This window comes from Podarcis pityusensis (genome assembly GCF_964106645.2).
Source record: "Podarcis pityusensis genome assembly, chromosome: 12".
Taxonomy (NCBI): domain Eukaryota; kingdom Metazoa; phylum Chordata; class Lepidosauria; order Squamata; family Lacertidae; genus Podarcis; species Podarcis pityusensis.
The window spans coordinates 43,828,387-43,855,420 of record NC_138037.1 but is presented as its reverse complement, the minus strand read 5'-3'; the positions used below and the strand labels follow the sequence as shown (position 1 = coordinate 43,855,420).

At 41.9% G+C, this 27,034-nt stretch overlaps 1 protein-coding gene across 9 annotated transcripts in view; it reads right to left on the bottom strand.

Moving 5' to 3' along the window:
• RBMS3 (RNA binding motif single stranded interacting protein 3) overlaps window positions 1-27,034 on the bottom strand; it is a gene marked incomplete at its 3' end in the record, with an annotated part of 764,091 nt that overhangs the window by 149,129 nt on the left and 587,928 nt on the right. For all 9 annotated transcript variants that reach the window (XM_080974855.1, XM_080974854.1, XM_080974853.1 and 6 more), the window contains one exon: window positions 5,971-6,128. In XM_080974855.1, coding sequence (XP_080830981.1) covers window positions 5,971-6,128 — 158 coding nt within the window. The remainder of the gene's footprint in view (window positions 1-5,970; window positions 6,129-27,034) is intronic.

The following is a 27,034-nucleotide window of genomic DNA, read 5'->3' as shown; positions in this document are numbered from 1 at the left end:
ATGCCAGTCACAATCTTTGTGTTAGGGATAATATTATATATATATTCAGAATATCCTGTGGATATTGGTTCCGCTGGAAACCATAATTGACCCAACATGGTCATTAAGAATTATGAAAGTAATAGGGAGCCTGAACAAAGATAACAAAAATAAATACTACATGCAGAGACCTTATGGAACTAAGTCAACTGTACATGATCATTATGCCAATTAATTCAAACCACAAATGAAAAAGACAAAATATGTATTACAAAAATAATGAGATGATTAAATGAGTTGCTAGCAAAACGTTGGAAGCCTAAAATAATAGGTTAGTGGAACAACTGTGTAATTTTCCTTCACTGCCATACAAAATATATTATTCCAATTTCCTTTCCTTTTCCATTAAAAGTACAGTATAAGTAACATCCTTATAAATTGACAAAATGTTTTTTAATCCTGATCCAAATCCCAAGTCTGTACCTCTAGCTTATTATTGCTCTTGGGATTTGAAAAACTTCAGAACTTGCCATGATACTTAAAAGCAAACAACGGAGAAGATCCATTCATTTGGCCTCACAAAATGTACAGTGATTGTTAAATGTCTGATCTAGCTACACGTGTATGCATGAGACCTAGTTAAAAAAAGGAGGGGGGGGACCCAAAACCTGATGATGAGACCAATCAGCAAACTCGGCCTCCATATGTTGTGGAACTACACCTCCCATCATCCCTAGCTAACAGGACCAGTGGTCAGGGATGATGGGAATTGTAGTCTCAAAACATCTGGGAGGGCTGAGTTTGCCTTTGCCTGCAATAAGGCGTGTAAAAGAAGCACCCCCCCAACCATTCTATTCTCAAAGGGATGACCTGTACAATCATATTTTAAGGAAGCTTTCAATATCTGAAGGACTACTGTATTTTAATATTGTGTTGGAAGCCGCCCAGAGTGGCTTGGGAAACCCAGCCAGATGGGCGGGGTATTAATAATAATTATTATTATTATTATTATTATTATTATAATATTATTATTATTATTATTATTTCTGACTAGAAATATGTCAGGAGCTGCTTAAAGCACCCTTGATATAGGGCCAAAGCTTTCAAATGTGTATGCCCCCTGGCTGGGCAGAGGTGTGGCCTTTACAAAAATTAAAATAAGGAAAAACTGAATTTCTACCTTTGACATAGCTACGTGCCCCATATAGCAATATTGTTCTAAAGCAGTTTATGTTCAACACATTTACTAGTGTTTCCTGAGCAGGGAAATGGGTAGCATAAAACATAGCCAGGCACTGATTGATTTATGTTGCCTTTCAGTTTAAGTATTATACTGGTACCTGCTAGCACTGCAAGAGATGAGTGTATGGCTGTAAGCATTTCCCTCATTTTTTCCCTTTCTCTCTCTCTCTCTTTTCAGAGCTTTATGAGTCTGCTATAAAATGTCACTTGGGGGTGAATTTTGGAAGGTCAATTTAAGATACAAGACGTCAGCCCCCCGCCCCCAAAATAAAAGTTATAGCGCCTACTACTTCTGCAAACTTCCATCATTAAGAAACAGCTTCAGAAAATGAAAGTTAGTTGTCCGTAACTGTCATTTATCAAGAACAACAGCTCTTTCTACATTAGTGATAAAAACTCGAATCCATGTCCTGTAATGGAGATTCTACTGCTTAGGGATATGTTTCCCAGTGGAGGACATGATGACGCACCTATAATACAATTTCAGATCATAAGATGCACTCTCATCTTTCAATGGGATTTGCACTGCTTAGAGATCTTGCTTCCCAGTGCGGGGAGGAAGATGGTGTGGCTTTAAAGCCAATAGGTACTTACACACGTGTTTTGTGTTTCCACCTAGCACCTTTAAAAAGAAGTCCGCATATACCCAATAATGATTCTGTATGCAAGTGGGTATTTCTGAGGTTAGTGAGCTGGAAGAGGGAAGTATTTATTGGAACAAACAAATCGGTTTTGCAAAGCCCTCGGCGAGTTGCGTTTTTAACTGTTTTTAATCATCTTCAGCATATACTGCTTGAGACAGTTGTTTAGAAGGTGATCCATAAATCAATATTGAGGATAAATCAATACATCTTTCTTAGATTTGTGTGCTGGCGCCAACAGAAACTTCGTTCAAAGCCTTATAGCCAAATGGACGGTGATTTTCATCCAGATTGTGGCTGGGAAAAGAAGGGCTATGACTCTCTGCTCCATACATGTAACAAACCCAATTGCAGTCTTACTCTCCCTCCCTTCCTCCCTCTCCAACTCTGCTTGTAATTAAAGAAAAAACACACCTAGCTGCACACTATGGATTTAGTATAATGTGCAGCTTTGTCCTCTTACGTGCTGTAATTTTATTCTGCATAAGCTGTGAAGTAGCTCTGAGCAATAGGTAGCAGAACTATCCCCTGCCCTCAATCTCCTGCTTCTGCAATGTTTTGTCTTTGTGAACTTTATGTATTTACAATCGGCACTTCCATAAAAATGTATCAATGTGGTATTTAATATATTAGAATAAAATCAGGGAAAAGGCATCCCTAAAAGCAACATTACAAGAATCAACAAACCATCGATAAATACTGATTGGTCAAAAAGAGAAAAATAATCTTGCAAAAGCCCTTCTGAACAATATAATTTTCAAAATACATGGGAAAGAAGGGAGGGGTTTTTCCTGCCCAAAATTTACGGGCAGGGAGTCTGGCAGGGCAGGGCCTGACACACCAAGGATGCAGTGCCTCGTAAAAGCCAACCAAATCCCATGGGCATGGGGAACCAGTAGAAGTGCCCCATCGGAGGACCTCAGTGACAGAGATGAGACATAAGGAATCAGAGGGTCCTTAAGGGTGGCGCTGTGGGTTAAACCACAGAGCCTAGGACTTGCTGATCAGAAGGTCGGTGGTTCGAATCCCCGTGATGGGGTGAGCTCCCGTTGCTCGGTCCCTCCTCCTGCCAACCTAGCAGTTCGAAAGCACGTCAAAGTGCAAGTAGATAAATAGGTACCGCTCCGGCGGGAAGGTAAACAGCGTTTCTGTGCACTGCTCTGGTTCACCAGAAGCGGCTTAGTCATGCTGGCCACATGACCCGGAAGCTGTACGCCGGCTCCCTCGGCCAATAAAGTGAGATGAGCGCCACAACCCCAGAGTCGGGCACGACTGGACCTAATGGTCAGGGGTCCCTTTACCTTTACCTAAGGCACTTTGGGTCTAAGCTACTTAGGTCTTTGTGAATTAACATAAGTACCTTGAACCTGGACAGGTAGCAAACTGCCAACCTGTGAGCTTTCTCAGCAGTAATCTGCCCGTGTGTGCTGTCCAATCACTGCATGCTGCACAAGTTGAAGCTTCTGGACCAAATACAAGGGCAGCCCCACAAAAAGCATGTTACAGTAATCAAGGCTTGAGACAATCAATGCAGGGACCACTGAGGTCAGGCTGTTGTGGTCCTGTAATTGTTGCAGCTGGTATAAAACCGTCCTGGCCACAGAGGTCATCTCAAGCAGCAAAATATCTTGGGCAGCCCTTGAATTTTTCCATGTACACAAAGAGCATTTCGACCACACAGCAGGCAAGGCACACATCCCAGAATAACCCCCAGCGTTGGCTGCCTTTATACTTCATGGAAACACAGTTTGTGTTACTTGGTGCTTCTGAAAGTGTATATTCCACCTTGTCATCTCCTCCCCTCCCCAGTCCCTGTTAAATTCATTCCTGTGGAAAAAAAACCTGAAGCTTTCAAGCGCAAGTTAATGTTCCAAATATGCATCTCCCCTTAGCAAATGTATAATAAGGCAAGTTAATGAATTCACTGGGAGGAGGCAATAGAGCCTCATCCTTCAGTCTGTTTTGCCATTTGAATGCAGACCCTGTTATTTTAACATCTTCTTCACAGCAACGTTCTTTTGCATCAAGGACAAAAGGTGAAATCACAATGCCTATTAACTTATGACACCTTATTAGCACAGGGGAAACCTGCCTTGCTCATGATGGACTAAGATATGTTGCATCTCACAGATACGCATGAAATAGCTGCTACCATTTTACTTGTTCATCGGAAGTCCCTTGCCACGAGGGGTTCTTTAAAGCAGCGTGATTTTGCTTTCAGCAAAAACAAATTCCACGCAAATCATTTTTGTGAATGACAACAGTTCTTTTGCTTTTCATTTCTGCCTTCTGATTAACAGATTTTCTTTTCTGCATTTTAAGAAAAGCAGCAAAAAGTGATGACGTAAAATGAAAGTATCATCACTTTTTTTTAAAAAAAAGTGGTGTCTAGACTATATTCAAACATTTTGAGAAACTTGCATCTTTAGTGAAAACAGATGTGCTTTTTTTCCTACAAGACACTTTTGGCCAGTCTGCCTGTGCTGTATAACAGCCATAGATCACACATTATATAGATGAGCACATCTGCCAAAGGTTTTCTTGGGGGATCAAATAGATTCATTAACTGAATCCCATCCATCTACCTAACCCAGCCTTTCTCAACCTGTGGGTCCTCAGATGTTGTTGAACTACAACTCCCATCACCCCTAGCTAGCAAGGCCAGAGCTCAGGGATGATGGAAGTTGTAGTCTAACAACATCTGGGGACCCAAGTCCTGCCTTCACGGTAGATCAAAAACAGGCTAATACAGATTGCACAGCCCAGATATTCCAAAACCCAACGTGAGATCGTATGGGTTTGCCTTGCCCCCACAAAGCACCTTTTTTTAAAAGACAGGTTCTTATTAGCTTTGATGTTGACCCTGAACACTCAAAAAAAAAAAAAAAAAAAAAAAAAAGAAGAAGAAGAAGAAGAAGAAGAAGAAGAAGAAGCAGCAGCAGCAGCAGCAGCAGCAGCAGCAAAATAATCAATGTATTTGCTGGGACAAAATAATAACTCCTAGTATAAACATGTTTAGAATTTTAGCATTATTTTGTTCTTTCGTGCATGATGCTAAAACTTCTTTCCAGGATCCAGTATGTTATGTGTGTGCATAGTAAAGCACAAAAAAAGAGAGAAAAGCCATTTTTTAAATCAAATGTTCATTCTCACCAGTCTACAGTCCAACTTAACTATAGACATAAAGGGTAGAATTCAATGCTGGTCCTACTCAAAGTAGAGTCACTGAAGTTAATCGACATGACGAACTTGGGCTCATTAATTTCAGTAGGTCTACTCTGAGTATTAATTAGCTGAAAACAACCCACGGTGCCTAGTTTCTCTGGCATTTCTCAGATAGTAAGAACACGTTCTGCTGTTGGTTATCAATTATTACAATCCACAAAAGAGAAGCAAAAAGAGGTAAAAGCGCTATCAATTTCCAGCATCTTGGCTCAAGAAATGAAAACTGAACATTAGTATTAGCAACTTCATCTCCTATTAAACTCTTCAGGCAAGTCTTCTAGATGCCTGTCAAATTATGTGGTGACATAAGCCAAGGTGGAGAATATGTTAATGTTCCTTGATGGAGCATAACTCTAGAGTATACTTGTATATTCCTGTAGAATATTTATAAGCAGTTTTTGTTTCTGGGAAAGAGATTAGCTGGGACTGGATGACTTCCCTTTGTTTGCAGATGTAGCAACACAGACATTCAACTTCATGATATTGCTCTAAGTCATAGCACTATCTTCCAAGTTCCTTACAGGGAGGCTACAGACCCCATCTAGTTCAGATTACACTCCCGCTTTCTGATTTTCCTGTCGTTAAATTAAGAAATATCAAGCATAATCATATACAGGAGCTTGGACAGAATGGCATTTATTCTTATTAGTGTTGAAATTGAACTGCTATCTAATTATCCCTGATTATTTTACTGTCATTTTGCTAAATAAAATAAACGGTGTTTTCAAGCAAAGCCACACAATCTGATAAAGCTCTCCTCCTCCTCCTCCTCCTCCTCCTCTCAGAGATCTCAGAGCAAAGACAGCACTTGCAAAAAGTCCAGAGCACATAATAAGAAGAGAAAGAACTCCTGCACACAAGTCAGGAAGAACAAGGTTTTCACCTGGCGAAGCCGACTCCTCTACTGACGCCATTAGCATCTCTTAATATTCTGGTGGAAATGACATGTCCAAAGGGTTTCAGCATATTCTCCAGCTCCTGTTCGTCCATGGAAATGGGCAAGTTTGAGATGTAAAGATTTGTGGGGTCTTGCTCTTGTTGCTAAAGAAAGAAAAGAAACCCAAACACAAATAAAACAACATTATTAGATTCAGCACTATCAGAAGAACAGTCTTTAGCTATAGCTACGCCACAAGAGTCACAAAAGCAATAAGCACGACTGTTTTTTGAGGGGTGGGGGGCAGCGCAAAGCAGTCAAGACACATCAACATTATTTGCTGGTGGATTCTAGCTCTCCCAATGAGAAAGAAACATGGCCACCATTGAACACAAGAGCTCCAAGCACTGCAAAATCAAAGGGTTATTAAGGGTTAACTTTGGGCTGGGCTCCTTCTGTCCTGTTTCACAAGCAGTGCTTTTGGTACTTGGCACAAAGTATGGATGAGAGGGAAAACTAAACTACTATAAGAAGGTAGATACATGGGCGTAACCAGGATTTTTTTTTGGGGGGGGGAGGCTTGGATAGATAGATAGATGATAGATAGACAGATAATAGATAGATAGATAGATAGATAGATAGATAGATAGACAGACAGACAGACAGACAGATAGAGTTCTGGGGTAGGCAACCTAAGGCCCACAGGTCGGATGAGGCCCAATCACCTTCTCAATCCGGCCCACAGACAGTCCAGGAATCAGCATGTTTTTACATGAGTAGAATGTGTGCTTTTATTTAAAATGCATCTCTGGGTTATTTGTGGGGCCTACCTGGTGTTTTTACATGAGTAGAATGTATGCTTTTATTTAAAATGCATCTCTTGGTTATTTGTGGGGCATAGTAATTTGTTCATTATTTTTTCCCCAAAATATAGTCCAGCCCACCACATGGTCTGAGGGACAGTGGACCGGCCCACAGCTGAAAAAGGTTGCTGACCCTTGATATAGATAGATAGAAGATGAGAGAGAGAGAGAGAGAGAGAGAGAGAGAGAGAGAGAGAGAGAAATGATAGATGATGATAGATAGATGATTAGATAGATGATAGATGATAGATGATAGATATAGATAGATAGATAGATAGATAGATAGATAGATAGATAGATGATAGATAGATAGATAGATAGATAGATAGATGATAGATAGATAGATGATAGATAGATAGATAGATAGATAGATGATAGATAGATAGATAGATAGATAGAAGATAGATGATAAGATTGTATATGTACCAGAGGGTACCTCCTGAACCTGCTTTTAAAGACTTTCCAGAAAGGCAACATAAAAACATGTGGCAGTTCAGCAGAGGACCTGCTAAACAAGATAAACTGGGGGGCGGAGGAAATAACTCCAGTGCATAAATGAGGATGATTCTCACATGTATACATACACCAGGTATATATTCCACAAGAACAATTCCACAATAACTCTATACAGTGTACGTGTTCACAAATATTCCTGCAAACATGATTTATCAGTTGTCACAACTAAAAAAACAAACCCTCCAATCCAAAGGAGACAGAGGAGCAGATAAAAGCAATTATAAAGTCACACAAAGCCTCCTTGTTTAGATCAAATAGGAGACAGTCCTCAGGAAACATGTATTTTCTGATGAACCGAATTCTCTCGATGGTGGTGCAAAAAGCTAAGGCTTGCCTTCTTTTCGATAGCAGGATGTTGAATTATGGTGCCATTGTCGTAAGAACACTGCAAGCTTGTGATCAGTATTTGGGCTGTAAGCTATAAACTGCCCACCTTTGAACTAAGATGATATGTTTTATGGACTAGCCTTTGGGCCCACAAAAAAATAAGAAGGGCACCGTGGACAAAAAATGTTGCTTGACTCAACCGGAGGCGAACAGCATAAGCAACTGGCTTTAATAGTTATCTTCTATAACAGATGTGACACATCTCTGTGAGTCTGCCTGCCTGCCTTCTCCTCTGGAACTGTTCTGCTGGTATGGGGAGGGAAAGTACCATCAGAAATATGGGTTGGACAGGAAAGTAACAGACTCTGTCTAAGGAACTGCAGCCTTTCATGTGGGAGAATCCCTCAATTGCTCTTGTTCCCTAGGTCAGCATAGGGCAATAGTATTGTATTCCACTCTTTTGGTGGAGGAATTATGACCCAAACAGGAATTACTCCAATCTCCATCATTTCAGAACTATTGGTGTGCATAATAACAGACGGCTGGATCAAGCCATTGGTCCATTTAATCTAGCATCTTCTTCTCTTTGCCATTTATTTAGACCATTTATTTATCACTGATCCTTCATAAGAACCTCAAAGTGTTTCAAGGCAGAAATATTTGAACATATTAACAAGAAACTTGCAATCTTCATGTCCTAAACACCCACCAACATTTCCAGCAACGTTTGCAGTACGACTGAAGTTTTCTCCTCATACATTTTGGGTTTATAAACATAATCCATCTGCTACATTTGGCACATTTGAAGGAGAAAAACAAATTATAGGTGGCCATCTGATGACTAGATTACTACAGTGTTTAAGTCAAATACAAAACCTTCTTAACTTCTTATAACACTTTATGGATGAACCAGGCAAATGTAGTGATTCAGTGCTAGTAGGAAGCTTTTTTCTGGCATTACACGCTGCTCCAAGACACCTGGTGGTTGCAATGGAATTGCAACTTCGGTGCCAATATGGCCGCCAAGAAGTGAGCCAAATGTACCCAGAAAACAAGGAAGCTCTGTCTCCCGTCCACCTCCTTTGTTCATACTTAAAAGCAAATGAGTTGTAAAGCATCACAAAATAAACAATCCTCTCGAAAGAGTGAAAAATCAAGACTTGTTTCCTTGTTCCTAAACACAGCCTACATTCTAAGGACAACCATCCACCAGTGTGCTAACGATGCAAGAGAACAACAACAACAACAACAACAATAACAATAACAACAATTTATTGTTTCTACCCCACCCATCCGGCTGAGTGTCCCCAACCACTCTGGGCGGCTTCCAACGGAAGGTTAAAAATACATTAATACACCAGTTATTAAAACCTTCCCTAAACAGGGCTGCCTTCAGATGTCTTCAGATACAGTGGTGCCTCGCAAGACGAAATTAATTCGTTCCGCGAGTTTTGTCGTCTTGCGATTTTTTTCATCTTGGGAAGCACGGTGTCAGGAAAGTTTTGGAAAAGTCTTTAAAAACCTCAAAAAAGGCTACCACACCGCGTTCTATGAGTTGCTCCTCGAAGTCAAGTCGCAACTGTATTAACGGTGTTAAGAAAAAGGAAACAAACTTGCAAGACGTTTCCGTCTTGCGAAGCAAGCCCATAGGGAAAATCGTCTTGCGAAGCAGCTCAAAAAACAAAAAACCCTTTCGTCTAGCAAGTTTTTTGTCTTGCGAGGCATTCATCTTGCGAGGTACCACTGTAGTTGTTTATTTCCTTGACATCTGATGGGAGGGCGTTCCACAGGGCGGGCGCCACTACCAAGAAGGCCCTCTGCCTGGTTCCCTGTAACTTCGTTTCTCTCAATGAGGGAACCGCCAGAAGACCCTCGGCGCTGGATCTCAGAGAACCAACCCATTGGCATAAAGGGTCTCTTAATGTCATTGCCCCAAAGCACCTCTGTATACACCATGTGCTAATAAGCTTGTTTCCTATGAATGGCTGCTTTAAAATGTCACCCAGTTCAGAACTTAGCTAGCTGTGTCACAATCAGACACAAAAGCAGAAGCCATGCCCCCAGGGCACTCTGTGCTTTACAACATGACTGATTTTACCTACGGAAACAGTAAAATGGGAAGGATCCTGCAGCAGAGTATTTTTGTTTTTTCTGCTAACCAAGCAGACAAACGAGTACACAAGTTAAGTTTAAGTGTATTATTTATTACTGTATATCTCAGGGGTTGCAAACCTATCTTGGGGCAGTTGGCACATTTGGAAGGTACATTCAATGCATATTTCCCCCTCAAAGAATTATGGGCACTGTAGGAGTGTCCCCACCCCCATCATTCTGCCCCGTACACTGAGGTCCTCCTCTGAGGGCCTTCTGGCGGTTTCTTCCCTGCAAGAAGTGAGGTTACAGTGAACCAGGCAGAGGGCCTTCTCGGTAGTGGTGCCCGCCCTGTGGAACGCCCTCCCATCATATGTCAAGGAAATAAACAACTATCTGACTTTTAGAACACATCTGAATGCAGGAAGTTTTTAATGTTTGATGTTTTATTGTATTTTTAATATTCTGTTGGGAGCCATCCAGAGTGGCTGGGGAAACCCAGCCAGATGTGCGGGGTATTAAAAAAAAAAGTTATTATTATTAGTTTGTTAAAGGTTGCCGGGCATTGTAACTCTGTGAGGGGCAAACTACGGCACCCATAATTCTCTGAGGGGGAAAACTGTGAGGGGTACACTTTGGCGCCCGTAATTCTTTGAGGAAAAGAATGTGCTTTGAATGTGCTATAACAGAACAGTGTGTACGCAGCCCTAGTGCGTGCGTGCAAGAGAGAGAGAGAGAATGAATGAGAATGTGTATATGTGAAGACAGGTGTGCACAAATCTCATGCCAGATTACGGCTGGCTGGCTGGCTGGCTGGCTGGCTGGCTAGAAAGGCAGTCCAACAAATTAATGGTATGTTAAAAACAATATTTACACTAACTGCAGCGTGAGAGCATTTTAAGCACTTGGCACCAGGCACCTTGCTGTGAGAGCCGAGCTTGAGAAACAGGAACATTTGTGTAGGGGATGTGGCCAGAAATTCTGTCACTGCTGCCAGTGAGGAAGATCTGAGTCAAGCCTCCAGAGCTGTGCCAAAGAACTCTTCTGGGAGCAATCAAAACTGATTCGAGCTGAAATTCTCCACATGGCTGAAGCCGAGACACTTTGAAATAAAAGAGGAGGGGGCGCAGAGACTCGAACATCCGGCTAGATTGTGTGCTGGAGGATAATGTGAAATGTTGAACAAAGTGTTATCCACTTCATTTGAGATAGTCCTTGGAAACATCCATTTCCAGCATATTAGCAACACGTTCAGAATCAAAACAGACCAGTCACCCCTTAAAAATACATTAAGAAGCTCATTGCTCGCTTAAGGTCTCGTCATATGACATGCTTCTGCTAATGGGAGATTATCACAGAAACCACCCCTATAGTGGGAAAGAAGAATTCATAGGAAGAGATCCTAAGAACAGCTTTAGAATATACAGCAGACCCTCCAAGGGTCCCCACTGTTTTCCAGGGACATCCCTGATTTAGAGAAGCCTTCCCAGTTTCTGATTTGATCCGAGAATGTCCCAACTTTTCCTTAAGGGGTCCCTATTTTCATTGGAGAAATGTTGGAGGGTATGGAGTTATCTGAGCCCCAAAGTATCTGAAGGCAATCCTGTATAGAGAAGGTTGGGGGTTTTTTTAATAGTTAATGTTTTATTATGTTTTTATATACGTTGGAAGCTGCCCAGAGTGGCTGGGGCAACCCAGTAAAGATGTGCGGGGTATAAACAGTAAAATTATCATTATGGAATGGAATGTCCCTATTTTCACTGGAGAAATGTTGGAGGGTACGATAAGGCGGCACAAAATAGGACCTTGGGTTGGCTATCTTGGCTTTAAAATCTGGTAAACAGGCCACTCTGGTAGGCCAACCAGCTGGGGAAATTTCCCTTCTGTGGATATTGCTGCAAAGGAAAGAGACTCAGTGGTCTAAGTTCTTTTCCCCCCCCCCCACAGGCTACAGAATCTAGAACAGCTGCCACATACCACCTCTCGGCTGTTGTTAAGAATTGGAGGCAGAGGCAAGAAGGAGCGGCCGCAGCCGTCGTGCTGGCTTCAGTGAGTAAGAGCATGGCAAGGAAAAGAGGTCAAAGGAGGACCAGAAAAGTACAAGGTAGTGACAGGCAGCCAGAGCATTTCAAGTAATTGGGGATATGCTTTAGAACACCCTGTGTTTCATATTTTCTTATTGTGGTAGAGTTTCCATCTGGATTACGTTGTGCTCCGTGGGGGTCCCCTAGCACATGCCTTAGCTATTGCTTGCTGACATACAACTACTGATAAGCTTCTGCAACAGTTGCATGCTTTGGATGAGTGGGCAACCTCTGTCCCTGCAGGTACTGCTGGACTACAACTCCCATCATCCCTGAGACTGATGGGAGTTAGAGTCCAAGACATCTGGAGTACCACAAGTTCCACAACCCTGCCTTGGATAAATGGAGTGTTTTCTATAGTCCGCAAGGCTCCACCCAGCAGGCTCTGACCCATGCCTTACCAAAACATCAAAACTTTTATGTCAAGGGGTCGCAACTCTAGAACTCATTAGTTGCATTGTCTGTGTGAAACCAAACATGCAGAACCTTTCTCACATGACATTTGTTGTTTAGTCGTGTCCAACTCTTCATGACCCCATGGACCAGAGCACGCCAGGCACTCCTGTCTTCCACTGCCTCCTGCAGTTTGGTCAAACTCATGTTGGTAGCTTCTAGAACACTGTCCGACCATCTCGTCCTCTGTCGTCCCCTTCTCCTTGTCCCCTCCATCTTTCCCAACATCAGGGTCTTTCCAGGGAGTCTTCTCTTCTCATGAGGTGGCCAAAGTATTGGAGCCTCAGCTTCAGGATCTGTCCTTCCAGTGAGCACTCAGGGCTGATTTCCTTCAGAATGGAGAGGTTTGATCTTCTTGCAGTCCATGGGACTCTCAAGAGTCTCCTCCAGCACCATAATTCACATGACATTACATTTTGCTAAACGTACATCAGAGTATATTTAGGCTAAATGAAACCACCCAATGAATCTCCCGATAACTCCATACAGAAAACACTCTTCTAACTCTTGCACTTGCATATTACAAAGTATAGTTTAGATTTGTTGTTATTTGGCATGCACTGATATTGATACAAAAAAGTATTTCCCTCCGCCCAACAACAAAAAGAAGCCACCTGCTGCTGACAGGAAACAAATAATTGATTTAACAGTTATTTTAAAGGAAAATACCACTTGTTTAAATAAGTGGTTAATGTATGTCCATGAACCAGCAATTTCAAGGATACCAACTATAAACAGAAAATAAAATAAAACAAACTTTTTTGCAACAAAGAGTGCCATGGTTCCTATAGTATAATATTTAATATATTGGAACTAATGTTCAGCTTGCATAGTTTACACACACAAGCAAATTCTCCTAAATGAACTAACAGAGACTGATGCTTAGTAAATGTGTTTACGAATGGTGCCCCCAATTCCAAAAGCAGATATTGCTGAAAGCTGTGCACCGGCTGGTTTGTTTACTGTATTTGTCGCAGAACCCTCCATCACACATATTATCTGCCAATAATGATTGGATTTTCTTCTCATTTTTGGTTGCAAGGGAGCCAGCAGTGGACTGTGTCTTTCGAACATAATATCAGATCTGCGGTTTGTTAGTTTGTTTTTTTATTGAGCACAAAATATTGACCTAATTCAACCAGAACTATCATAAGCCAGTGCAGAGTCTGGTTGTCTCGTTTTTTATGCTCTTTTAATTCTAAGCCAGTCTGTTAACCCCTATTTTGACAGCTGCTACTGATGGAAAGAGAAATGGCTCCTAGCTTATTCACACACTGGCTCCCACACAAAGCTGCATGTTCATGCCAAGGCGCATGGCTTGCGTAGGGAGGCCCACACATACCCTTCCCTTCACACATAGAGGAATTCATATATGAAGCTGCACATTTACAACTGAAATAAGCAAGGAATATTGAGCAGATATGACTCTACACACCCCAATATCCTCAGAGGTGTGCAAGGATGTCCTGAATCAAAGAGACAGACAGACTCCAAGCCTCTATTTGGAGTGGATACTATTCAGTTACTGTCAGGGCTGGTAGCCAGGAGGGCAACCTGGGAGGCAGGTTGGCAGCTCAATAGCCCAGAAGGAGATTCCAGGAGCCTGGAACAGCTCAACTGGCACTCAATGACATGTTCAGGCAGAGGAGCCAGGCCAGAGGCAGCAGAAATATAAGCTGCTGGAATGCCAGATGCACCCTTTTCTGCAATACGCTAACCTGGTCACAGTCATTCTTGCTTTAATAACCTCCAGACTGGACTATCATGACATGATCTACATCAGGCTGTCCTTGAACAGCATCCAAAAAACTTCAATTAGTCCACAATGCCACCACCAAACTTTTGAATACACAATTACATTTTGCACACTCTTTCCAGGCACAGGTTGACGCTTAAAAGCTCCGAGTCTGATTGTTTGCTTTATTTTTTACCTGGAGCTTTCCCACAAAAACCTGCACTTTAGTGCTCAATCGTAACAAACGTGCATTTGGATTTGCTGCAGATTGCTGTTTGTTCCGAGTGAGCTTTAAAGAGTGGGTTTTCATGACTTTGCCTGAAAAGAGCAGAGAAAAGGGAAGTGAGGACAAACCTTGAGTATGTTGACTCTGATCCTTTTACAAGCTGACTGGGTTGCTTCTTCATTTTATTTTTTTCCTCAATCTGAGGTGCTGGTCCTTATCTATAAAGTCATTTAGACATTTGTGCAAACTTACAGAGGGCTACCTTTTAGCATCTGAATCGTTGATTATAGTCCTTTAGTTGTAAAAAAAGTTTTTTTCAGCAAACCACAGCTATTCTGTGCCTTGGTCACAAAGCAACGTAAGTCATGCATCTGACTATCCTTGGTCATGTTTAGAAGATACTTAAGTGAAATGAGAGCCGCAACTACAGAGGTCCTGGAATGGCCAGCCTGCCACTTCAGGATTCTTCCATCCCTGCTTCCTAGTACTGTTATCAGAAAGCTCATAGACTGCAGAGGAGAATTTCACACACCGCTATGTAGCTCCTATGTAAAGCCCGAAAGAGTCTATCTGCATTTGAACACACACAAGTTCTGTCCGGACAATGAAGAAGGCAGAAGTCACTGACTACACAGATTGAGCCTATGCACTTCTAACAGCAATGGGGAATCTGTGGCCTCACCAGATACTGTTGGACTCTAATTCCCAACAGCCCCAGTCAGCAAGGCCAAGGGTCAGGGATGATGGGAGTTGTAGTCCAGCAGCATCTGGATAGCTGCAGGTTCCCCCATCACAGGCATATAGTTTATTGAGTTTAAATATCACACCAAAAGCTTGGGGTTTGGCTAGCAGAAACACAATAACCCCTCACCCCAATACAAAGTCAGACTTACGAAATGTGCTTTATTCTTCTTTCCAAAGTGAGCCTCGAGCTATTCCAGTTCTGGAGACAAAAACCATGCATGCAGTAATCTAACTGTTCACAAAGTAAAACAATTAAATAACTTTAAACTTGTTAGGCCCTTTGCATTTATGTTCTGGCTGCTCCGGTTTCATTCTCTACCTCTCTAGTTCCCCTCACCAGGAAATTTCTGGCCACGGAGCCGAGGTGAATGGAAGGACACTAAATGTGCGCTGTTGGGAAAGTGTCAGAAGTTTTGAGAGACTTTATAGGGCTATATTATTGCTTGACCTTTTGACCAGAAGCAAACACAAACCACAGTTACATCCCAAGTGATTACTTGTAAAGACAGATGAATGCCTCCTTTTGTCATGTTTTACTCCAGCTCTTATAAGCCATAAATGACTCTGAGATCTTCATGTCTGGGAATTCCTGTTGGGATAGAGGCTTGCATGAATTTAGCCAGAGTTCATTTCATATTGCTTGCCTGCGGATGCAGTTAGTCATTTTTATGCAAAAATGGGAAAGTCCTAGCATTTAAAGATGCATCCAGTAAATCTCGCTTGTTTTTAAAGAATGAACCTTTGGGGAAACAATCTATATAAACATTCCCGTAGCAAAATGAAATATGATAGTCACAGGTTTGTTTTGGAAAATGCAGTAGAGGGCCATTGCTTTAGGTTATGACCTAATCACAACATTGTCACAAACATACATACAAATTAAAGATAATTGAAGAACCAGATTACGGTATGTGAGATTGCAATAGCATTTTTTTTAAACTACCAATACAGCTGAACAGGGGTTCATCTGAGGCCTCGGGGAGCCGGGGGAGGTCTTTTGGGACAAGAAGATTGTCTCAAGTAGGTGGACTTTTTATTTATTTATAATTGCAGGGATATAGAAGCTACTTTTCCGCCACCTGTGCACACAAGATGGCTCATAAATAAGGCTAAAACAGTGAACATCCAGTGAAACAATACAACAGTAAACAGAAGGAGTTTAAAACATTCCTATGAAACATGGCATTCATTAAATGGGTACTGGGATAAGGCTGCCCTCACTGTCCATTGGAAAGTGGGCAGTGAGGGCACCAAGCATACTTCTGTAGGCAAGCTGTTCCTTTGTCAGAGAATCACCTCCTGTGTGTCATGCTCAGCAAAGGAACACGGAGGAGAGCCCCCATGAGTCCCAAGACAAAGAAGTAAGTTCACAGGCAGGTGAAAACAACGTGTAGAAGGAGTTGTTGTTTTCGTTGTTATTTATTAATTGCATTTATTAGTCACGTGATACAATAAGTCTTAAGACAACTTAATAAGTTAAAATTCAAACAGATAAAATCAATTAACAGTCAATTTTGTTTAAAAAAGTGCAATATAAAATTCCTAAAATGTCCATCCAACAATACAATAAGAAGGACAAGTCCCGAAGAAAAAGAAGGAAGAGGAGGAGGAGGAGGAGGAGGAGGAGGAGAAGAAGAAGAAGAAGAAGAAGAAGAAGAAGTTGTTCTACCCCATGGGTAGGCAAACTAAGGCCCAAGGGCCAGATCCGGTCCAATTGCCTTCTAAATCCGGCCTGCGGATGGTCTGGGAACCAGCGTGTTTTTACATGAGTAGAATGTGTCTTTTTATTTAAAATGCATATTTTGGTTATTTGTGGGGCATAGGAATTCATTCATATTTTCCCCCGAAATATAGTCCGGCCCCCCACAAGGTCTGAGGGACGGTGGACTGGCCCCCTGCTGAAAAAGTTTGCTGACCCCTGGCCCCATCCCACAAAAAATGAGCCCTGGAGTAGAGGCTAGTTTAACTATCGAAGTCATTGACAGAATAGAAATGCCATAGTCTGGCATCAAAAAGTGACAGTGATGGTGCCAGGCATGTTTCTGCAGGGAAAGCATTCCACACGCAGGGGGCCACCACTAAAAAAGCCTATTCTCACAAGGCCACCCTCTGTACCTCCTTTCAATGAGGCAGATAGAGAAGGGAGGCTGGTTCATGTAAGGAGAGGCAGACCTTGAGCTGCTTAAGGCTTTACAGTTCAAAACCAGTACTTTGATTTTTTTTTTTTTCAAATGATATTTATTAAGATTTTCAAAAATACAGAAAGTAAGAATTAAAATACATTCAAAGCCTTATTTTCATACATCCACTTTCCGGGACTCCCCCCTTCCCCCACCCCTACCATATTCCTCTTTCATATTGTTGGCTCCACAAGCTCTCAGTTCTAATTGAAACTTAATTTGTTTAGACCATTATCCGAATTTAAAATTTATACACTCCTCATCAATACCCTTAATAAAAGACAAAAATTCTCTCCCAGGGCCCACCCCATTTTCATTCCACAATTTCCCTTTTTTTAATAATAAGGACACCCCACACAATAGAAATATCAGAAATAAGAAATAAAAAGTATAATAGATGAAAAAGAGCCAGTTCAAAAAAAAAAAAAAGTTAACAAGCCTTTGGATGTTAGTTCTCCCCCCCCTGTCCCCGGTTTAATTTCCCCCTGACCACCAAACCATGTTATCCGCCTGGAATTCTTAAAGTCCATAAATCACCTATTTCCCCCAACTCCTTGCTGGCTTTTTCTTTTTATAGTTATTTTTTTTAAAAAAAAACACTTAACTTCAGATCTTTAATAAAACTCCCCCCATTGTTCTTTCCAAATTGTAGTCCAATTTCCTCTTGTTCCGCTGCTAAAACGTTCTAATTCAGAAGCTTAGTAACTCTGCAGGGATTATTGTTATTCAGGAACAAAAACTTGCGTTCAGTCCCTTCCTTTCTTCAATAGAAAATTCTATTGTCTCCTTTAGCTGAACACCCTGTAGACAAAATATTATTTCCGTTTTGCAGCTTTCCCAGAAGATAACCAGTCCTGTAAAATTCCAATGGTATTTTTCCACTTACGACCATCTTTGTAATGTCCCGAAACTCCTCTAGGGGGATTGTTGTAACTTTGTTTTCTCTAGTCCAAAAGTCCGATTGTTATCCATGTTTTCGCCATTTTGTATCCAAGTTTTAACGAGTTATAGCAAATTGTAACAAATTTAACCAGCAAGGTTCTCATAATAAAATCCTCTCTGCTTTCCGACTTTGACAGCTACTTTGACAGCTGTCAAAATCTCCGACTCTTTTCACCAGGCTCTCTCTTCAATCACCCCGGTTCCCAGGGGGGGGGGGGTTACGTTTCTTCTCCCTCAATTCTTCCTCCAGCACAGTTCTTATAGTTCCCCATCGTGGAATTCTTAGTTTTTATCAGCAATACAAATCTTTTTGGACCTTGGTTTCCCCGTCCTTGTTTTGGAAGGTTTACAGTAGGGGGGGGGACTGACTTCCTTTTTGGATCCCCCCCCGCTCGTGTCCAATCCGAAAAAAAATTTCTTTTTTTTCCTCCTTTTGAACCCGGTTTCCAAATTACTCACGGGTTGTTGTTAAGAAGTCCGAATTTTCAATGGAAGAAGTCAGCGCTCTCCGCCGAATGGCATGCGGCTGCGCTCGGCAGGGATAGCAGAGGACTCAAAGCACCACGCTTCTCCCCGGCACCCGATCCGTAGCCTTTAAAAAGGCTCCTTCACGAGTCGGGAGGGCGCTAACGGTGCCAGCCGAGTCTCCATGTCCACGGCCCTCGTGGCCGTGGTTTTTAAGGGTCCCCGCATCGCCGGTGCGGTAGGACCCAGCCCCTGCCGAGCAGACTCCCTCCGGAGCTCGGAGGGAGTCCGCCATTCGGCGATGGCGCCAACCCGGAAGTCCAAAACCAGTACTTTGAATTAAGCCTGGTAGCCGGTGCAGCCACACCAGAATTGGTGTGATATGGTCAGATCTTCTGGTCCCAGTCAATAATCTGGTTGCTAAAATCTGCACTAGCTGCAGTTTCTGAACTGTCTTCAAAGGCAGCCTCACATATAATCATTGATTTTTTCTGGGGGGACACAGGGGTACACATACCCCTAAACATTTTGTGAATCAAAGTTTGGCCTCATTGAGGGGCAGTATTTCAACATGAGTAGGAAAATGAGAGTACCCTTTAACATTTTTTTAAAGAAAAAAAGCACTGCATGTAATGAATCTAACCTAGAAATTACAGAGTGATGTCTCAAAATCAATAGATGCAATATACTCTGTGGTGCACATGTTTAAGTTGATTTTGACTGTTTACTTTTTTGTGTTTCAGGGAATAGCAGAAGCAGGTTTGTGCCTGGAACAACTGAAGGAGAAAATTTCACAGAAACACTCAGGAATGTTCAACACAGCAAAGGATTCCGGAATATGACATTGGCCCCTTTTCCCTCCATCTCCATCCCAGTTCCAATATAATAAAACTATTTAATGAGAGGGGTGGCTGGGTGTTGGGGGATAGGTTATTGAAGTACACCTTTGTGACAAGCACCGCCCCCCCCCAAAAAAACCCAACAACCCCATAACATTGCTTTCTAATTTCCTATAACAGTCTGCAGTTTCTCAGTGGTGAACACCTTTCCTTGCCTTTTGTACTATACAACTTGTCATTTAGCACCAAGAAAAGTGATGAAATTTAAGTGATTGGCAAATGACCTTCACTCCTTCAGAGATTCTGTTAAGGCACTTCAAAATGAAGGACACTTGTTGCTTTGATATGGTAAAAATGACTACTCAGAGAGAGAGAGAGTGAACAATTTCTTCCTTGGCCGTATTCTCTAGATGTTTTATAAAATTAAAGCAGGTCATTTCCTATGAATTCAAGATTCCACATTTTGAAACAAAACCATTATGAGCTCAGAAAGCTTGCAATCCGTGAGAATTTTGCCATTGTCTAGTGCCCAAATTCCACCCCATGCCTGCAAGGCAATCTCAAAGGGGCGGGGGAACACAGCAAACCTTCCCACCCCCCAAACACTATTCATATAATTTATGAGGCAAAAAGATTAATGATTTATTACCAGGCTCATTAATCAAAAGAGACGGAGGGAACGAGAATGAGTGTGTGTTTTAAAGGACCAATTCCACTGTTCAAGTCAATTAGGCCCTGTAAAGCTATTACACTGCGAAGAAGTTGCAATATTATCAAGGCTTCCCCGAGTGTATTCAGAGTATAAAATAAATGCTATTATTCAGGAGATACTGAATTGCTAAGCTTCTTAAATTTGTACAATTGGGAACCTGCAGTACATTAAAATGCTGAAGCTCATTAAGGCCGCTTTCCGCAGCCTTCGAATCATTGGCATTCACAGCAGTATTTAGAACAATAAAGCACCCTCCCCCTCCCCACCCCACCCCTAAGAAAAGCACCGACTTCCGTTCCTTCAGCTCCGTTTTAATGAATCACTGAGGCAGAACTTGTACCCAACCTCTCAGGCAACTTCTTGTCTTTGGAAACAAGGGAAGAATGTAAAAAGAAAATGCTAATAGCCCAAGCAGAATGAGCAAAATTTGCCAACACCGCCATACGCAAAGAGAGCCTCGACAATTTAGTTAACATTGATCTCTTGGTTAGAGTGTGTAATTTAATTTTCTGCCTTTGCCAGTAATAAGTAAATCACCTTCAAAGTTACAAAACAACCTGTTCTGCTCCATGAACATTTGAAACTCAGCACCCCAAGAGAGAGGCTGCTTCCTTAGCTGTCATCCTTCGTTGTGAAGGGCAAGGAATCAGTTGCCTCAGCGCTTGTTATCATTAATGTGAAGAGCACTTCATCTTTCTGTGAGCCCCAAGTGAGGTGGTGGGGAGTGGGGTGGGGGAGAGAAATCTCTCTGTTATTCTCCTGGCTGCGGTGATTATCCCACCTTCCCCACATGTGGCCATAATAAAAAACTGAAAATCCTATTCATTGTTAGTTAAATCAAGGCATTACCCCTATCATTATGAAATTCTGTGTGGGAAATCTACTTTGTGAAGGGTGCAAGCTGGCCAGATTTCAGAGAGAGGAAAATCAAGAGTTAGCGTAGTTTCAGAAGCATGCTTTGATCAGCGAGAAAGCTGTTTGCGGCATCCCCCCGCAGACCACCGACGTCTTTCAAGCTTCCCCTTTGGGTGGGTTTAGAAAAGGTAGAAAACTCCCCGGATACTGCAGAGGTCTCCCATCCTCTATTCTGGGGAATATCTGATATGCCTTTCTCAAGTTACGAGGTTTCAATGTTCCGGTTTTAATTAATGTGGGTTGAAGTAAGGGCCAGTTGCGCAGGTACTGTGTCTATTCTGCAGAAGGAAGTTCTGGAGCTAAGATTAAAATGTGAAGTACTGGATGGAAGAAAAATTAGCAAGGAAAGATAATAAGAATACACAGTGGTACCTTGGGTTAAGTACCTAATTCGTTCCAGAGGTCCGTACTTAACCTGAAACTGTTCTTAACCTGAAGCACCACTTTAGCTAATGGGGCCTCCTGCTGCTGCCGCGCCGCCGGAGCATGATTTCTGTTCTCATCCTGAAGCAAAGTTCTTAACCTGAAGCACTATTTCTGGGTTAGCGGAGTTTGTAAGCTGAAGCGTATGTAACCTGAAGTGTATGTAACCTGAGGTACCACTGTATAGATGATTTGAGAAGAATGTCGAATACAAAGATTATTGTACAGTGGTACCTCGGGTTAAGTACTTAATTTGTTCCGGAAATCCGTTCTTAACCTGAAACTGTTCTTAACCTGAAGCACCACTTTAGCTAACGGAGCCTCCTGCTACTGCCGCGCCGCCAAAGCACAATTTCTGTTCTCATCCTGAAGCAAAGTTCTTAACCTGAGGTACTATTTCTGGGTCAGCGGAGTCTGTAACCTGAAGCGTATGTAACCTGAAGCATCTGTAATCCGAGGTACCACTGTAAATTGTATAATGTGGAGGAAATCCGAGTGGGGGCAGAGGAAAGTGGGAGGAGGGAGAAAAGAATAATATGATGAATTGAGGAAATACAAATGTAAATGTATGGGGGGATGGGGAGGAAAGAAAGAAAGAAAGAAAGAAGTTCTGGAGCTTCCCAAAAGTAAAAATGGCTGTTACCAAACTCATCAGGTGAGGGGCAGCTGAACTGGGGAGTGGGGGAGCATGATGAAAAAGAGATATGAAGAAGGGAACTGCTATAGGTATGTGAGGAAAGGAAGGTGGCCATAGGGTGGTGTGGGAGCCAACAGCTATACCACAAGCATGGACACAATACCCCCTTCAGAGCTGAGAAAAGAGAACAAATTATATGCCACGAAATTCCAAATAGCTCAGAAGTCTAGGGGTGAATCGAGAGGAGGAACTGCCTCTCATTCTCAACTATAATCTGCAATATAGGATAATGCCAGCCTAGGCTTCTTGTAAGAATTGCTGATATAATGCAAATGAAGCACTTTTGGAAGCTTATGAAAAGTGCTACATATTAAATGCTAAGCATTATTCCAACACCAAGAATACATTTCAGGGTTGCTGCTACTGTATCGGAAACCTCTATATTTTACATTGATTTCACCCGCAGCCCTAACATCACACTGCCCTAAAGAGAAACACTGTAGTGTAGTCAGTGGTTTAGGGTCACAGCAGGATTAATACCCGCTCAGCTGAGAAGCTTGCTGGGTGACCATGGGTCAAACACTCTCTAAGAACATTGGAGCAGCCTGTTGATTCAGGCCAATGGGCCGTTTAGTCCAGTTTTGTGTTCTCACAGTGTTAAACCAACTCTCTTCCTACGTGAGAGTAAAATGGGGAAAGAGAAATAATCTAGTTGGCCTTGTGTTCCTTGGAGAAAAGTCAGGATATTAATGTAAACATAATTAGTAACTGAACCACACGTGGCCTCACAGAATAACAAAACTGAGGCAAAAAGAGGGATTAGGGCCTCAAAAGAACTCACAGAAACAGTAATATCTCATTCGTGGGTTGAAAACTTTAGAGTGCATTCCAAAATCAGGTCCTCTGCAAGTTTTCTTCTCATTCCTTTGATTTAGAAGTGTTGCACAAACTTTCTATTTCATATTCCAATTATCTGGTCAAAAGCCTTTAGCTTTCTTTTTACTTACACTTTCCAGGTAAGGAAATGGTGGCCTAGGCAGCAGAGAGATATATACTCTGTTCACAATGTCTCAGAAATTCTGCAATGGGAAATGCCTGTAAACCCAGGGCTTTAAAAAAAAACACCTCGGAACTTGCGGGAACTCAGTTCCGGCACCTCTCAGGTGGGCGCCATTGACATGGTGAGTTCCAGCATCTCTTTTTCTAGAAAAATAGCACTGTGTAAATCTATCCTGTAATGCTTGTAAACTGTCCGTCTCAAACTGTGGTTTAAATAACTAGCTTAGCATGAAAGAAGTTCTGGAAATTAAATGTCAGCAACCAGTGCCTTCAAAAAGTTATGAAAAGGCGATCAAGACGTTCTTCTCTCGATCACAACTACGCACCACAGAGGGAAGTGTGTTTGAACTGCAAATACCTCAGGGAGAAGAATCCTCAAGATTTCAAAATCAGTGAAGATTTTTAGAAAGCTCCAGTACATCTGACATGTTTCTTCCCTTGCTTTATATCTACTTGGTCAATTTTCAAAATACGGCTCCTTTCTCATCATTTTGCAGCAAATGCCAGCTTCTCCTTTGCCTGTGGCTGTTCACAGCTTTGCAAGGAGAAAGCAAAGGGCTGGTGAGGGAGACAACTGGATCTGTTGTAATCTGTTATATTTTCCCCTCTGACGAGAGGGGAATGTCTTGCTGCCTGATGCTGTGCGTCATTCACAAACAGAGAATGATTTCAAATCTTTTTGTTTAGTTTCCTGTCCCAAGGAAATAAGGTACAGAGCAGACCTGTAGTCTAGTATAGTTTGTTAGAAAGAGGTTCCATTACTTCTGGGGTTTGTACAGTATATGGAATTCTGCTCTCGTTCCCACCCAAACAACTAACACTTTTAATAAACCATTTTGTTATTTCTAAGGTTTTTGTTGTTTTAATAAAAGAAGTCTAGCTCTCCTTCCCATCCCCTGCCTCCACAGTCTTTCCAAGACACAGAACAATCACCCATTATTATATAAATGCCTAGACAGACTAATTGCAGTAACCCTGGGGACAAGCAAATCCGATGCCCTTTTAAAATGTGTTTTTTTGAGGGGGGTATTATTGGGTTGTTGTTTTTCTTTTGATTATATATTTTGTGGCTTTATATTTTGATTTTGTTCTGTGAACTGCCCTGATGTCTCCGGGTATAGGGTGGTATATAAAATTCAAATAATAATAATAATAACAATAATAAAAATAATAAAAACAAAGAAATGCGTGATGTTGGGCACTCAAAAGAGTAGCAATACTGTAAATAGCAATACCCATTACATGAGTGAAATCACAACCCTGTAAGGAGAATTAAAAACAGTGTTTGTGGTGGTTCTTGTTTTGTTTTTTGCAAACTGCCAGGCCAGGCTGAGATATTGTACCAATTTCATGAAATGTTAAACACAACTTTGAGTAACAATAACGTGACTGGAAAGACGAACAGGCACAGATGGCAAGCCCTATCCCTATCCAGAAGGCACATCTACCTACTTCCTAGACAATTTAAATCTGTCTACACGAGAAAGAAGAGTGAAGTTGCCTTCCCTACTCCAATTCTGCTGAAAGTGGGCTTGCGTGTATTTTGTGAACACAAGTGTGTGTGTGTGTGTGTGTGTGTGTGTGGACGCGCACACGCATGCGCAAGAGAAGGGATGGGACATTTTCTGTGGTGGCATCTCATCTCCTGATAGTTGGGAGATATAGCTAGGTGTCATCAGCATATTGAAGAAACTTGGTTCCAAATCCCCTAATGACCCAAGCTGCTTCTCCTAGGGCTGAGCAGAAGTCCCTCAATGCTATTCTCCGGAAGTGTCCCTGGAGATGGGAAGGAAACTACTGCAAACAGCTGTTTGACCTGTGTCTGCTGGCATAATTTTTATTACTGTTATGATCACATCTTATTTTTTATTTTTTTCTTTATATTTTAACCCACCACAAACCTATTTTATAGAAACCCAAGATTAAGAGAGAGTAATACACACATTTTGCATTTCTAAAAAAAGTGCCAATGTTGCAATGGGCAAGAAAACTGTGGTCCAGCCAGAAAATGATTGGCTGGCAATAGTAACGGGGGCTCCGGTGTTGATCGGGAATCCGGTAAAAATGAATGAGAGCAGCATTGGGGATTAAGTGATGATGGCGGGGTAACATCCTCAAACCTGGATCCTTGACCCCTCAATATCTATCTGTTGTTTGCACCTTTCTTTTGCCGTTTGGGGTGTGGAAGCCCACTGTGAAATGTTGGAATTCCATCTGCATCCAAATCTACTTCTGCTAAACACTGTTCGGTACACACTGCCACATTTCTTTATAAACAGCATTTCTGGCACATCTGAAGTGCCCTCACACTTACTGCAGCACAGATGATAGGTTGTTTGTGTTGCTGATTAATAACATATGCATGTATTAATGCCTGAGGTGAAAGACTTTAAAAATGCATAATTACATTCAACATGAAACAAATGATTCAGAGAAAATAAATATTTTGCCTTTAGTCATCATGGTGTTAATTTACGCTTATTGCTAGCTAGCAGTCAGTTCCAACATGACTCCTTCCTTCCGCTAGAAGGACTTCAATGGAGAGCTGAAGTTAGGGATCAAATATCAAGACAAAAATCCAGATTAAAAATAGTCAATTCCTGTGTGTTTTCTCCACCCATTACCGGGCATGAGAAATGTTCCTCCAGACCATCATCTGTCAAGGGCTCTTAATGACTGATTGCCCACTCTCTGAGAATTATCTAATGACTGATTGCCCATCTCCTGCACAGGTGTTGTGTTGCAGCAATTGCAGAGAGTGCAGCTGTGATAGCTGAAGGAGAATGAACAGTGCTAAGAGACACAACTTTGGTGTCTGTGTTGAAAGACTGCATCCTTAACATGGAAATTGCATGGCCAAACAGTCAAGTCAGCTAACAAAACTGTGTTTTGGGGGAGTGGGGGTGGGGGCTTTCGGCAATCCCAAATTAAACGTTTTTCATTCACTGCCACCAGCTTCTCTTAGTCCGCATGGTTTGCCTCTAGCTTTTCAGACTCTTAGTTGATGCTTTTGGGCTTGCCCTGTCCCAGCGGTGCCAGTGGCCTCGAACCTCACTGGCCTCTGGTAGGCCTACCCTGACAATTCTCAGAATGCTAGGATTAGGGGAGGACACAGATCTGCTCTAGTGCTCTGTGTAGTTGATACAGCGCACAGTCTCCTGGTTACACCAAGATGTAATAAAAGGATGGTTGACTCCTGGGATAGCTCAGTTGGTAGAGCTTGAGACTCTTAACCTCAGGGTCAAAGGTTCAAGCCCCATGTTGGTCTGCATTGCAGGGGGGTAGGACTACATGGCCTTTGTGGTCTTTTCCACCTCTACAATTCTATGACTCTATAAGCAGCCTAGCCAATGAACAAGGAAAACAGCACTGTTGCAGAAAACAGCATCTCTCTCTCTCCTGGAACAGTCTTGGAACCTGCATAAAATGCAGAGAGCTCATGTGATGCCTTAATAGAGAAGCATAATATAGCACAATGGTGACATTGGTGATATAGGCAGATTCGGCTGCAATTTCACTCTCAGCCACTTGATATTATTTATATATATATATATATATATATATATATATATATATCCCCAATGCAGTGACTATTGTGTTTTAAAAATAGTCAAATAAGCATCTTATGATGTATGCAAGAACATGGGGCAGGTGCTCATTATTGACATTGCTGTTTCAGGGTATTAAAAGGCGAAGCAATAGATCGCTCCAGAATCAAATCTATTAGAGAACGCAGAGTCACAAAAGGGCTCCTTCCTTTAAACAGCAGGTAAACTAGCACAAAGCAATTTTAACTGAATGTCTAGGAACTGGTTGCCAGCTTGTATAGCCACCCACAAGTGAAAAGTAATATTTTAAA